The sequence below is a fragment of the Dunckerocampus dactyliophorus genome, chromosome 10, assembly GCF_027744805.1.
Source record: "Dunckerocampus dactyliophorus isolate RoL2022-P2 chromosome 10, RoL_Ddac_1.1, whole genome shotgun sequence".
NCBI lineage: Eukaryota > Metazoa > Chordata > Actinopteri > Syngnathiformes > Syngnathidae > Dunckerocampus > Dunckerocampus dactyliophorus.
This window is the reverse complement of record NC_072828.1, coordinates 5831762-5846410: the sequence shown is the minus strand read 5'-3', so window position 1 is coordinate 5846410 and position 14649 is coordinate 5831762. Positions and strand designations below refer to the sequence as shown.

Below are 14649 nucleotides of genomic sequence, written 5' to 3'. Positions count from 1 at the left end.
TGTAACTGTCAATATATATATATAAATATTAGAGCTGTCAAAGTTAACACGTTAATGGAAAGTTCCTTTAATGGCACTATTTTTTTTGACACATGCTTAATATGGACATGTCCTGTTTGACCCTCGGCCCATACCGTAGTTTGAGGAGACGCAGCAGTGGATGTGGAGCCACAAGCGGGAACAAATATCAAGCAGTAATGGACAAAGAAAAAGGGCATTTTGAATGGTGAATTTAGCTTCAAAGCCCTGGCAGACGGCTCTCGCAACAAGACCCAAGTTATTTGTATCTACTATCGCTGTGAGTTGAGTTGTCAGTACGTCGTCTGCCAGAGAGAAGTGAGCAGGTACTGAAAGCACTGTTGTACAATACAGTTGTACCTTGGCTTACGAGTGTCCTAACTAACGAGTGTTTTTTTTTTTGTTGTTTTTTTTTAAAAGATGTGAGCCATCTCTCGGCTGTGAGTTAAAATGTGGGTTACGAACTGCTAGTTACAGGTAGGCATAGCCGAGGACAGCTATTTGGGGGCTTGTATCATTGTAGCCATGACTGCGAGAATGGATGTAAATAACATTAGCACGGCGCTAGCTAGTCACCGGGAAAGATTTAATTATGAACATTTTTCTAATTTATTATGTATTGTGGAAATCTAAGACATAAACAACATGAAATTAAAAGCACTAAATGAATATAGACCCACCATCCACCAGTACGAGCCTGGAGTTTGTTTTTCCAGAGAGGTGCACCGCACAAATACACACATTAGCACTCAATAAGGTCATCAAAATGTACCTTTATGCATTCCCACAGAATATCAGCATTTCGGACCAAATATGAGGTGAATGAAAAAGGGGAAAAATACAGTATAGTAGTGGAGAAATTTAGATTCGTTCAAGGACTGGAAAAAAAGTGGGGCAAGTCGCCGCTTGCATTAAAAATGCATTGTGGGATTTCTAACTGTATATTATTCCCAAAATTGATATCCCTTTACATAAAATTTGCAGTTACTTGCATATTATTTTATTTTTTTCATCATTTAGTCTGAATGTTTTCCGCGGCCTGATGGTTGGGGACCCCTGCCTTAAAGCATGCTTGGGGATGATGATGATATGGTAATCTTTTACACATTTGAAAATACTGTAAAAATGACACTTTTATACAATTGCCTTCTTTATTTTATTATGAAAGATTAATGTGTACATCAACAAATGTTGAATTGTATAGAATTGTGTCATTTGTACACTGTAACGAATCTATCTTCTGTATGCCGCTTATCCTCACTAGGGTCGCGGGTATGCTGGGGCCTATCCCAGCTGACTTCGGGTGAGAGGCGGGGTACGCCCTGGACTGGTCGGCAGTCAATCGCAGGGCACATATAGACAAACAAACACTCATTCCCACTCACATTCATACCTATGGACAATTTAGAGTCGCATATTAACCTAACATGCATGTTTTTGGAATGTGGGAGGAAAGCGGCGTACCCGGAGAAAACCCACGCACACACGGGGAGAACATGCAAACTCCACACAGAGATGCCTAATGGAGAATCGAACCCAGGTCTTCCCAATCTCCTAACTGTGTGGACTGTAACGTATCATTTTTAAAATATATGTTTTTGAATCTTATCTTAAACCGTGTATTTAGATCGTATTGAATCATTTACCACAAAGACCACAAAAAGATTTACATCCCTAGTTATTATAGGCAAAAACCTCTATCTGCAGTCAATTATGAGTTAACTATGGACAAGTATGATTGACAGCCCTAATAAATATAAATGTATAATCGCCTCATGATGTTATTACACAATTGCGCATGCATTTAATGATATATTTTATTATAATTATATATTTAATATCAACATTTGGATGAAATGCATGCGATACAATTTTTCTGTCAAAATGACAAACAAAATACATTCAGAAAGTTTAAAAAAGTGCGATATTGACACTATTTCCAGGTTATTGCAGGCCACATCAGATCTGGCCCCCGGGCTATGAGTTAGACACCTGTGGCTTACAGAAATGAAACACTTTTGCCACTAATTTATTACAACAGCCACTTTTACTGCAAATGCTGATCCGAAACCAGAGATGTCTACCTCAAACTAGCAGGAAGGTTTGGACGGGGAGGAACGAGACTGTGTAGCGTACGGTAGCACCTCGACATGGAAGCATAACCCAGGCTTTATTAGTGTGTGAAAAAAAAAATGTCTGTTTTATTATGGCTGTGTCAATTATTTGCAGTCATTTGTGTGGTAGCGAATAGTGGGGGTCTAGAGTATAAAACACTGAAGCACCAGCAATAAGGCACAGAAACATGACAAGCTTGTTTTGTTACACAATTGGTTGGCCAGAACACACTCAGTGGCATATTGTGAATAGGAGAGGGGTATACTGGAGCAAGCAGTTCAGTTAACACCTGAGCAGTATCTAGACAAAACAGTGCAGGTTGAAAACATGCAGAAGGTTTTCCGAGACTTCCCACCTGTCAGCCAACTTTCCAGAGAACACAGAGGGGTTGGGCAGCAGCGCCAAGGGGAGAACTTGTACATAGACGGGAACATCGGCGGGATTCTGCAGCGTTACCTGTCCATCCTGAAGACACACACACACAGCGCTCAAAATGAAGCAGCGACTTTAACAACACCTTAAGAAATTCCTACATGCATTTGCGTGCACAAGAGGCAGATTGTGTACCACTCACAGAGGAGCTGTTTGTGTTGGTCAGTGGGAAAGTGATGTGCTGCGAGGAGTTGACCAAAGAGGGCCAGGTCAGCTGGGCTGTAATTTTAGCCTGCACATTTTTCTGGAGGTCTGTATTGACTTCAAACACAGCTTCAACCCTGCAGTGGGGGGGAAAAAACAGAAAGGGAGACTGTAAATAGCCCCGCGTCACACAGCTACTAATTATAGAGAGTAAAAAAGGATAAACCGCAGCAATATGCTCACATATGGCCCGAGCGCTCCTTCAACTCTTTCCATCGCAGGAGAAGTTTCTGGTGAAGATCCACATCGGCGTCCCAAATGTCCTCCTGCAGCGCCATCCCGTGAGGCTTGGACTCAGCTGTCAGTAGAGAGTACATTTCAAAGTGCGCATCATATTCCCGGTGTGACATAAAAGGGGGGTGGGCGCTTACATTTAAGCACAAAGGGAAGCCCCAAGTAGCAGTGATCGCCACACTGCAAGCTGGCGTCAAAGTAAATATTTGCCACCTGCAAAGACGCAGAGGAGAGGCGTTATGTTGGCATCCAAAAATAACTCGGTGGGATGAGGGCTGACCTTGGACTTGCGTCTGGGCTCCAGCTCGTCTTTGTTGTTGCGGAGGCGCTTGTAGTAAAAGCGGACGTCTTCTGTCAGGGAGCGGATCTGCTCCAGCCTCACTTTCTGCGTGAATGAGCTGTGGATGCTGAACATTTGGTGCACCACTTTCCCCTGCAGGAGGAAACAACAAGACATCAGCTTCAGAGAAATGTCACTAATGGAACAAGCGTTTGGGTCTTACTTACCGGGAATGAAGGCGGCAGAACAATGTGATTAGGGGAGCTGCTTAATGTGCCGACGGCGATGAGAGCTGTCACTGGGATGGTTAATATCTGAGGGGGCAAACAGTTCAAAGAGTGAGCGGTGAGTTCTGGCTCTGTGCGCGACAAACGGGACTGACCACCAACCTCGTAGTCTGTGGTGATGTGTATGGCTGCGTCATACGTGCCCTCCAGGTCCTGGGCTACCAGTGTCACTCTGAACGCTGCATAGAAGCCTGACGCTAAAATCACCTTGGAAGACAAAGGTTTTTTTTTTTTACAAAAAAAATATTCAGTAAACCCTCATTTATTGCTGTTAATTGGTCCCAGACACATCAGCAAAGTAGGATTGCTCATTTAAAAATAATTTTTATAGTTAGAGCATAGAAAACCTGTTCTAAACACACTTACTATTATTAGAGGCCTCTATACATGATAACACCCCTACAGTGACCCTTACCCTTGTATTACCAATACAGTAGACATATTAAGAGAAAATAGGAGACATAAGACACACAGTAAATATAGACTCGCACACATCTTTGCTGCAAGGTCAACATTTTAAACAGGTTTCCAATGCACGTTTTGGAGTAGTCAACATATATTTCTAACCACACTTGTACAATAATCATGCTGTCTCATCTGCATCTTGATATGCTACATTTGTAAGGTGTAGAGTTTATCAATCATGAATGATGAATGCTCACTTACCAGAGCACTTACTTAAACAATATGTGAGAGAAAAAGTGATTCTATTTTTGCTGAGTGTAGAACATTATTCAATTTATAAATAAGCACTCCTACTTCGCAGGAATTCAATTATCACAGTTGGATTTGGAACCAATTAACCACAATAAACAAGGGATTCCTCTATGAGAAACCCTGAACTGTCTTTTGTGCATGGATGTCGGGTTATGAGGTTAATGGCTGTTTTGATTATATCTTTATTATGTTTGGCAAAACAAGCAGGCTGTACTTCTTGCAGCAGGTGAGTATGAAAAGGACAAATTTTGGGCTTGTTGTGGCGCTCTTTACCGTTTTGTGATGGGACGCTGACGCATTCTGCAGCTCTTTCAGACGACTGGACGCCATGGTCGAATTCCCCTTCTCTGTCTTGAGCATCTCCATTGAGAGACTGTCGCCCGTGACGTGCGACGACCTGATCTCAAGCTGACGGAGGAGGAGGGAGACAGTTTAAATTTGTTTATGCTGATGAATATGATTGCAGCTCTCACCTCGATGGGGTTACTGTTCACCACCACAAATATGATGCTGCTGGTGTCTGTTGCACTGCGAACGCCAAAGTCCAGGACATTCTCCTTCAGACTGGGTTGCAGCACGTGGGGCTGTTTGTGCAAAAAAAGTCATATTTGAGTGACTTGGGGTCAATATACTATTACTCTGATGGCCCTTTCCCATGCAGAGTACTGAACAACGCATGCAACAAATTCTTAGCAGTAGCCACACACAAAGACGACTCATTTTGGAACCAAGTAGAGACTGTGGAATAAAATACTTCAGAGTCCAAAGGCACTGTGTGCAATGTGTAGTGGAAAAATGGCCAATTGAGTCTTTTCATGTACCTCCAAGAAGCCTGTGTAGGCCCTGACAGGCAGGTGAAACTTTGATGCGTTTGTGATGAGCAGGATGTTGCTGTCGATGTGTATGGAAGGTCGGACTGGCTGAAAAAGCAGCGAGAAGATGTAGCGCGACTCGTGCGGTGGAATGAGGATTGGTGCGCTAAAGTTCTGCACCTGTAGAACATCAAAAGATGTGGTGTTACTTTTGCTTCTCCAGATACGAGCATAACCGGTCGCAGGGACTTACCTTGAACATTGTTTTGGCCTCGTCAGGCAGGGACACGTTGTGTATCCAGATGGCAAAGTTAAAGGCATTTGTGAGGAATATGGGTTTGTCCACAGGGTCAACGGGACTGTCCCGTATGTGGAACAACGTGGTTGTGTGGTCAAAGCCCAAGTAGCTGTATGAGGGAAGAAACAGCACTGAACTAAGAGCAAATTCTTTTAATTCCCTTAAGACCATTCCCTTAAGACCAGATGGGAAATGTAGAACATACCCTTCTAAAACGTCTGCCTGGTAAGGGATTTCAAGCTTGGCGTAACTCTTTTCTTTTGCTTTAACCGTGATTTTGCCAAAGAACTGATACGGTCTTCTGGCTTTGGAGGCTGCAGAGGCAAACATGAGCAATGAGAAGGCATACAAGAGGAAGATGTGCAGTAGTTAAGTGTCAGCAGAGGATTTGGTGAAGGAACCTGCAAAAAGGACTGCAATTCCCTTTGAATGAGGCAATACACAACATATTCAAACAACAAATTCAACAAATACAGTGATCCCTCGTTTACCTGGGTTAATTGGTTGCACACCCGACCATGATAACTGAAGTTCCGCAAAGTAGAGCACAGAAATACGTTTTTTTAACATTAGAGCCCTCTTTACATTAAATAACATTTCACCTTTACACTCATATTACCAAATATAGTAGCCATAAAAACAGCAAATAAGACATATTACACATAAAGACATAACAGACTCATACGTTGGCACTGGGAGAGTTGGTTGTTTTTTTTTCTGGACAGCATATTTCCTGCAGTGACTATTGGCTGTTAGTCCAAAAATATGTATATTTAAGCAAACTTTACAAATTACTGTCCTAAATGAAGCACTTTGAAGCATAAACGTGAGGTAGAATACAAATAAAATACAAATATGAACGTAGTATGTAGTATTCTACACTGGTCACTAGGTGTCAGCAATGTTACTGTAATGTTGGGTGAGACACACAAGCGCCAGACTTGATCGCTGGCACAACAGGCTTTTATTTCAGGTTTGAAAGATCTCACAACAGGCACAATAATCCCAAACACAAGCTACTGTTGCAGCTGTAACCCACAGCAAACTAAAAACTAACTCTGGGCCCGTGACATAACTTCCTGTCCGCACCCTCACTCATCCCCACTAGCACCGAAACACAATTACAGCAACACACACGAGCACAAGTCTTATTTATTTTGTCTTATGTCTATTATAGGGGGTGTTATTTCATGTGGAGAGGGCTCCAATAGTGTTAAAAATTACTTCTCAAGGTTGTCATCAGGTTGTCTGTGCTCTAATATGAAAATATTCCATTTCCTACTTTGTGGAAATTCACTTATCACAGTTGGGTCTGAAACCAATTACCCGCGATGGACAAGGGATGACTGTACATGTACTGTTACACACTTGCAAAGACAATTAGTAGAAATAGACTTACCGTCAAAAGTAATAGTTGCTACTTTGGTGAATCTGCTCTCGCCTGCTCTCAGTGTGACAGCTTTAAAGTCTATTGTCACGGCCTCATTGGCTGGCGTCGTACGGATGCTCTGTGCCAGCATAAGTCAAAAGATGAGCTTGTGCAAGACTGCACACATGCATGTAAAAACACCAAAGAACACGTACAGTGATAGGAACATCTTTTGTTCCTGAATTTAAAAGGTGCAAATTGAGCAGCTTTGGCCGATCTGAAAATGAAAAGAGTTAAGAGTTGGGAAAAGGCAAGAGAGGTGGTGTGGGACGACAAAGATAGTAGCAGTTCTTTGTCAAACCGCCTCTACCTTGTGTCCGCAGTGTACCAAAGTCGAGCATCTCCGAGGCAGAGTAAATACCAGGGGCTGCACAGAAGGAAATAAAAAAAAAAAAAAAATGATCATGCGAGGTGGAAGCACTACAGCTGGTTGAGAGACTTGAAACAGAAAGCTTTGGCAGTTCACCTGATGTGACCTCCACCTCAACCGGCAGGATGATGAACTTGTCCTCATCAGGGGCATTGGTTTTGATTCTAATGAAAGCCGTGTGGTTGTCTGCATCCCTGGACGAGAAGCTGGCTCTCATCACCCCTTTTGTCTCGAAGGGAGGAATCTCCTGGAAAACAAAAGACCCACAGCACGGCTAAATGATACTCTGCTGCTTTTACGCAAAATAGCGCAAGTTATATTCTGTCATTTTCTGCGGAGAAAAACAACAACAAACAAACACTCTTGCCGCTGTGTTGCTGTCAAAGCGAGATAAGTTTTTCTGTCCACTTTGTCATGCAATCCAAATCATTATTAAAGTTTGAAAAAAAAGTCAACTTAAAATACATAATTAGTTTTCACATTTAGGAAATAACACTCTCTCCAAACATGGCACACTATTCTTTTTAGGTGAGTGGTGTCCAAAGTGTGGCACGCAGCTGTTTTTTACTGGCCCGCGGCACATTCTAAAAAATATAAGTTAACAAGAAAAGGAGGGGGGAGAAAAAAAAACACAGCAAAAATGGAAAAATGCTCAGTAATTTTACAAGAATAAAGTAAAAATATTAATTTTACGAGAATAACGTCATATGGAAAAAAATGTGATTTTTGTAGCATAAAGTTGAAATATTAACAAAAGACGTTTCATAATGAGTCATAATATTACGCAAAACAAAGATGTCAAATTTTTCTAAATTTAAGTTCGAGAAAAGTTACAATCTTACCGGAATTAAGTCAAAATATTATGGGAATAAAGTCATAATTACAAGAAGAAAAAAGTTGAAATAGTTGGAAAATAAAAAAAAACCCCAGCACAAATGGCAAATTTTCTTTTTACGATAACGTCAAAATATTAAGAGAAAACAGTCGTATTCTAATGGTAAAAAGAGTTGCAATTTTACAAGAATACAAAATCATGCCATTTTTGTATCATAGAGTTGAAAGATTCAAGAAAAAATGTTTTTAAAAAAAAAGTAATGTGAGGAGGAAAAAAAGCATTTTTTGGAAAATTAGGTTGGTGAAATAATGACAATAAAATCTAAACATTATGGGAATAAAGTGATATTGCGAAAAGAAAATTAAGAGGGGTTATTTAAGAAGGAAGTTATATATTGGGGGGGGAAAAAGCAACAAGTTGACACTAATAGGTTTTATCACCTATACAGTATTGCACAGCTGAGAGGCAGTTTTTTCTTGAAATACATGTAACATCTTCGCATATCTAAATGTGGTGCAATGAACTGCTGTACAAAATTACAAAGTGGCCATTGCATCCTCTCTTTTTTCAGTAAATCTGAGCCACTTACCCATAACTTCCCAGTGCCTCCCTGTTGTCCTGTGGGAAGCTCTAGGTTCAGATCCCCTCCACTGGAGTACATCTCCACCACCTGTAACCACAATGTCATTTTAATATGACGACTCAATTCATATTGTCATAGTCCCCCCCTTACAAGGTCGTAATACATTACCTGCAGTGGTTCACTGTAGGGGTTATGAATGTTTATAAGTGGCGAGAAGCTGCTGTTTACTGGAACTCGAGCCCCTACGAAGGGACGGAGCCTGTAAGGGTTTGGGATGCCAACCCCAAAAACCTTCAGAAATGGAAATAAAAAATAAAAAAAAAACAATATTACAATGCAGAAGGAGAGACAAGCATTGCTGCCGTGGCTAATTACCTGGTATGTAAACACTCCGTGATGTGTTGTATTAATAAATAATGTGTTTTCTACATTCCCGACTACACGTGCCAGGAACACCACATCAAACGACGTATTTCCTCCTGGCGGGATTATCTGCCGGAAGACACAAAAAGATTAGCTTTATGTGCAAGGCTGAATAAAAATAATTTTTATTTTCTCACAACTGCAGGTAGAGAATGTGCAAAGAGCAGGAAGGAGGCAATAAACCTTTTTTTTTTTTTAAAGACACTGATAATGTGGGAGAGGGAATTGCTCACTAGAAGATATCACTTTGGGCATTATGATTAGTTATTAACAGAAAATCAAAAAAGGAAGACCCAACACGCCACAGAAATTACTTGAGAATTACCTCTGCATTCCTCCAAAAGGCGGAGAAAAAGTTAACCCATTAATGTGAATGAGACACACAGCGGTACACTTTTGATACGCACCACCCGCATTGTTTGCACACAGGTTGCGGTGCGTTCATGACTAGTTCATGGAAATTATGCGTGCCACAAATTTTTAATGTTTTAAAATTTTCTTTGCGCACTGGTACGCTACCCCGCAGTTTACACACCTATTTACAACCAATTTACTCATTGGCATGCAAAATTACATACCACTGCGGGGACAAATTGCCTGCAAGTGTAAATGAGGCTCAGCACAATGTTAATATGTGGCTGTTTTGTTCAGAGAGATTAGCATACAACGCCCTCCATAATTATTGGCACCCCTGGTTAAGATGTGTTATTTAGCTCCGAATTAATTTGTTTTACTAAAAAAATATAGGACCATAATGAAAACAAGAGGAAAATCCAAACTTTGATTCAAGTGCATTTTAAGAAATACATCAAATCATTTGAGCCACAATTATTAGCACCCTGGATGTTAATACTTTGTACAACCCACTTTTGCCAAAAAAAAAAAAAACACAGAATTTTCTCCTATAATGTTTCACAAGATGGGAGAATACAGAAAGAGGGATCTTCGATCATTCCTCTTTGCACAGTCTCTCTAAATCATCCAGCGACCAGGATCCTCTCCTCTTCAGCTCACTTCACAGGTTTTCAATGGGGTTGAGGTCTGGGACTGAGATGGCCATAGTAGGAGCTTGATCCTGTGTCTGATGAACCATTTCTGTGTAGATTTGGACCACAAGTCCAGGGTCATTATCTTGCTGCAAGACCCAGTGACGACCCATCTTCAGCTTTGGGCAGAGGCCACCAGATTTTGCTTTAAAATTGCCTGGTACTTCAAAGTGTTCACGATGCCATGCACCCTAACAAGGTTCCCAGGGCCTTTGGAAGAGAAACACCGCAGCATCACTGATCCTCCCCCATACTTCACAGTGGGCATGAGGTGCTTTTCTGCATACTCCTCTTTTGCGTTACGCCAGACCCACTTAGTTTGTTGCCAAAAAGCTCTATCTTGGTCTCATCTGACCAAAGCACGCGGTCCCACTTGAGGCTTAGCGAACTGCACAGGTTTACATTTATGATTGGGAGGGAGAAAAGGTGGAAGTGAGAAAAGTTTTTTCCGTGCATGCCTCCCAAACAGCTTTTTGGCATGCAGATAGCACCTGATGGTTGTTTTGGAGACTGTGTGACCCCAAGATGCTACCATTTGTTGCAATTCTTTAACAATGAACTTTGGAGCATTTTTTAGTTATCTTACCATCCTCCTCACTAAGCGTGGTGGCAAAATAAACTTGTGTCCTCGTCCAGGGTTGTTTACCACTGTTCCAGAGGTTTTAGACTTGTAAATGATTGCTCTGACAGTAGATATGGGCAGGTGCAGGTGAGTGGCTATTTTTTTTTGTAGCCATTGCCTGACTTGTGAAGGTCGACACACATCTGCCTTACTTGAATGGTGTGTTCCTTTTTCTTTCCAACATTGAAGAGTGGATAAGAGAAATGGCTTCAGTGTCACCTCATACTCATACCCCAAAGAAACAGGAAGTGATGAATTACTAATTGAATGTTCCTCGATACTCTGATCAACTTGGTAAACTACTGTAAAAACAAATGGTAAACTACTGTGAAAACAGTAAAAACAGAAATACTTCAATTACATTTATTTCCTAGGAATTGTTAGGCGTGCAGATAATTGTGGGATAGGTCATTTTAGGAAAAATAATTTTCTTAGTCTGGGATTTTTTTTCTTCTTAAAATTCACTTGAGATGAAGGTTACATTTTTCTCCAATTTTCAGTACGGTCCTATATTTTTTAGAAAAAAAAATAAAATTAGAAGCTAAAGAACAAATCTTAACCAGGGGTGCCAATAATTACAGAGGACGCTATATAATGACCTACGTACACTGGACTGCTTTTAGCATCTTTTATGCAGAAAATGTGTCAAAGTAGCTCCGGCATCTTTCAATTTTTCTGCATGCTATATTTTTATTTATCTATATTGCATTTTTCATTTGAGAATTACCTACCTGCGGTTTGCATTTTTTTCACGTCTCGTTTTAAAAGTCATTTAAAGCTGTTTACACAAAAGCTAAGCCGTTTACGGTTTGCGTTAATGAACTGAACATTGGCCTCAAAACCGAGGTGTGCACCAAACCGTGATGCACCGTGAGGCGTACAGTTACAAAATCTACAGAGACGTACGTCCTTGATGTTGTTAAAGCAACATGTAACACATACAGTCAAACATGGACGCGCCATTGGATCAGACTACTCAATCTTTCCAAACATTTACAAACTTTTAAACTATCTCTGAACATGTGAGGCCTATTTTCCTACAGCCAAGTATTTGGTTCTCACAGCCCTAACTAATCAACTTCTTGTGCCCGAGCAATTGGAAGGCTTCTTCACGTGTGAATTATGCTTGCATCGAACGTGCCTGAAACATTTGCATGTCAGGCACAACTACTCGCTCATGTTTGAAAAGTTAAAGTGCCATGAACAACACAGAACCTAGCAGCTTTTTCTGGTCTTTTTGGACCCTTTTGGAGAATAACACGAAAGCATGTACACTAGGTCCCCAACTTACGAACATCCGACTTGCGAACATTCAGAGAAACGAACATAAGCTGACTGGTCTATATTTTCATGTATTTTGCCTTGTAGTAACTCCATATTTATACTGTGCTGCTACATGCTTGACCAGTAGAGGGCACTGTGACACTGCTAATGGGACCAACAGGTAGAGGAAGCCTTGGGGAGAGAGTTTAAAGGAGAAATGCAAAGCTAAATTGTAGCTGTACGATGCAACCCGGACAGAGCGTGTGATTAAAGTTTATGAAGAGTTAATAGGCCTGCTTAATTCTACACCACCCACAGAACACTACCTCTTTTAGAAGAGTCTAACGACGACGATTTGTCCTTTTTTTCCAGTAACTCCTCCTCCTCCACAAAGACGTATGCTCGACCATTCCTCTTCAAAGGTAAATAACATTTATCATTACGTATTATTATATCATTTTTATTATTATTGTTTTTTTTCATTAATTATCCTCGTTTAATATTACTACTGCATCCAAACTCATATTTACATACATACACATATACTGTATATGTATACATGTACATGTAGTATCTATATCATTGGAAATATTACCTTTTGTTGGACTTACGAACACATCGACTTGCGAACGGTCGTCTGGAACCAATTGTGTTTGTTAGTTGGGGACCTAGTGTATTGCTCTTCTCAACGAGCTGCTGTGGCGCCACCCCCATTAAAAGCACTCACAGGTGGCTCAGTCTTGCTTGTGATGTTAAAAACACTGACATTTTGTCTCTTACAGCGTCCATAAAAATCACACATCATGGTCACTTATGTGCACACTGTTTACAGTAACAAATAGCTAATCAAATCAGAGAGGACGCCATGACAGCACACACTCCCTCTGTCATCGTATGGTCAGGAAAAACGTCCGTCTGTCACACATACTCACCCTGTTCTGGAAAAAGGATGCATGAAAATGTGCAGTCGTTGCTGATATTGATAACAAGCTAATTTCTTCTGAGCTTGGATTATGTAAATAAACTTTCTCCATTTTTGGCATCCCCACAGGCCTGTCAATGAAAAGGACAGACACAGATTAGACTCAGCAAATAATAAACAATAACGGTCCACACAACAGTACACCACTACATTTGCCCGTCACATAACTGCTGACTTTAGTTTTACTCCAACATTTTGTTTTACAAATGAGGAGTAACACGAGAATGGATTAAAAAGACTCAACTCAAGTCATTGAAAGTCAGTGTTTCACATGCATTCCCTTATTTATAAATGAATGACTTGCGCCTGCAAGTGCTTGATGTGGGGATACTTGTTGAGTCACCGAAAGTACCTTCACTAGATTTTTTAACCGTTTTTATCGTCTAGCTGTCTGAATACTCACTAAATACAGCTACAATGTTGTTAAGTTAGCAACACTGTTTCTTCCTGCTACATCTTGGCACACCAGATGTGTTATAAAGTGTGTATGGGCTATGGTGAACAGATAGTGCCAAATTTATTTGTGGTTATTCAAACTGACTTATATTTCATCATTTTTGTGTATATATACTGTATTACTTTAGATTTCATTTTTTTATGTATATTATTTTATTATATGATGTAGAATTCTGTCAATACATTTTCCATCCATCCATTTTCTATACCGCTTCTCTTTAGGGCATGCTGGAGCCTATCCCAGCTGACTTCGGGTGACAGGCGGGGTACACCCTGGACTGGTCGCCAGCCAATCGCAGGGCACATATATATATATTCACACTCACATTCATACCTATGGACAATTTAGAGTCCCCTAACCTGCATGTTTTTGGATGTGGGAGGAAACCCGAATACCCGGAGAGAAAACCCACACACGCACAGGGAGAACATGGAAACTCCACACAGAAATGCCCAAGGGAGTATAGAACCCAGGTCTTTTCCGATCTCCAGACTGTTACTGTGTGGCCAACAAGCTAACCACTAGACCACCGTGCGGCCCTCAATACATTTTATTACATTTAATTATATATATGTATAATTTTGTACTTTAATTTATATTTATTCATACTTTAACATTTAAACTAATACATTTTCAATAAATGTGATTAAATAAAAACCTAATAAATTTGTATTTTACAAAGTGAAATACATAAATTTGATTAAGTGAAATTAAATGTAAAATTGTTTACTTTTTAAAATTATTTATTGATTAAGTGCAATTAAATCGAAAATAGTTTATTTACATTTTAATTTTTTTTTACTATTTTATTTTAAAACACATTTGATTAACATTGGAACTAAATTTATATTTGATTCATATTTTAGAATGTCAAAATAAACAAAATTATAAATAGAAAAAAATAATAAAATATAATTTTAAATTATATCTTTTTATATATCTAATTATATATCTTTATATTTGAAATGAAAAAATGCTAAATTATTTTGTAAATACATTTGGACCACCACATATAGATTTGGTGCTACCTAACACAATGTAACATACCAGTCTGCCAGAGAGTAAGTTGGTGTACCAGGAGGATCGGTGTTGCAAACCCGCTATATTTAGTAGGGCTGTCAATTAATTGCATTTTGTCCATAGGTAACTCATAATTAATCACACTTTAACAAATATAGAAATAACGGACCCCCTCCGAACTGTGTCATAAAAAATATCTTCCATTAATAATGAAACTGGAAT

General features: G+C 39.9%; 1 protein-coding gene across 3 annotated transcripts in view; it reads right to left on the bottom strand.

Moving 5' to 3' along the window:
- tmem131 (transmembrane protein 131) overlaps window positions 1-14649 on the bottom strand; it is a 54833-nt gene that overhangs the window by 17010 nt on the left and 23174 nt on the right. For all 3 annotated transcript variants that reach the window (XM_054788561.1, XM_054788560.1, XM_054788562.1), the window contains exons 5-24: window positions 12901-13021; window positions 8990-9106; window positions 8783-8905; window positions 8621-8701; window positions 7293-7443; window positions 7137-7193; window positions 6982-7043; window positions 6797-6905; window positions 5603-5711; window positions 5353-5506; window positions 5109-5279; window positions 4761-4871; window positions 4561-4695; window positions 3673-3777; window positions 3511-3597; window positions 3284-3436; window positions 3141-3216; window positions 2953-3067; window positions 2708-2846; window positions 2489-2598 (exon numbers count right to left, since the gene is read on the bottom strand). In XM_054788561.1, the coding sequence (XP_054644536.1) occupies window positions 2489-2598; window positions 2708-2846; window positions 2953-3067; window positions 3141-3216; window positions 3284-3436; window positions 3511-3597; window positions 3673-3777; window positions 4561-4695; window positions 4761-4871; window positions 5109-5279; window positions 5353-5506; window positions 5603-5711; window positions 6797-6905; window positions 6982-7043; window positions 7137-7193; window positions 7293-7443; window positions 8621-8701; window positions 8783-8905; window positions 8990-9106; window positions 12901-13021 (2286 nt within the window). The remainder of the gene's footprint in view (window positions 1-2488; window positions 2599-2707; window positions 2847-2952; window positions 3068-3140; window positions 3217-3283; window positions 3437-3510; window positions 3598-3672; window positions 3778-4560; window positions 4696-4760; window positions 4872-5108; window positions 5280-5352; window positions 5507-5602; window positions 5712-6796; window positions 6906-6981; window positions 7044-7136; window positions 7194-7292; window positions 7444-8620; window positions 8702-8782; window positions 8906-8989; window positions 9107-12900; window positions 13022-14649) is intronic.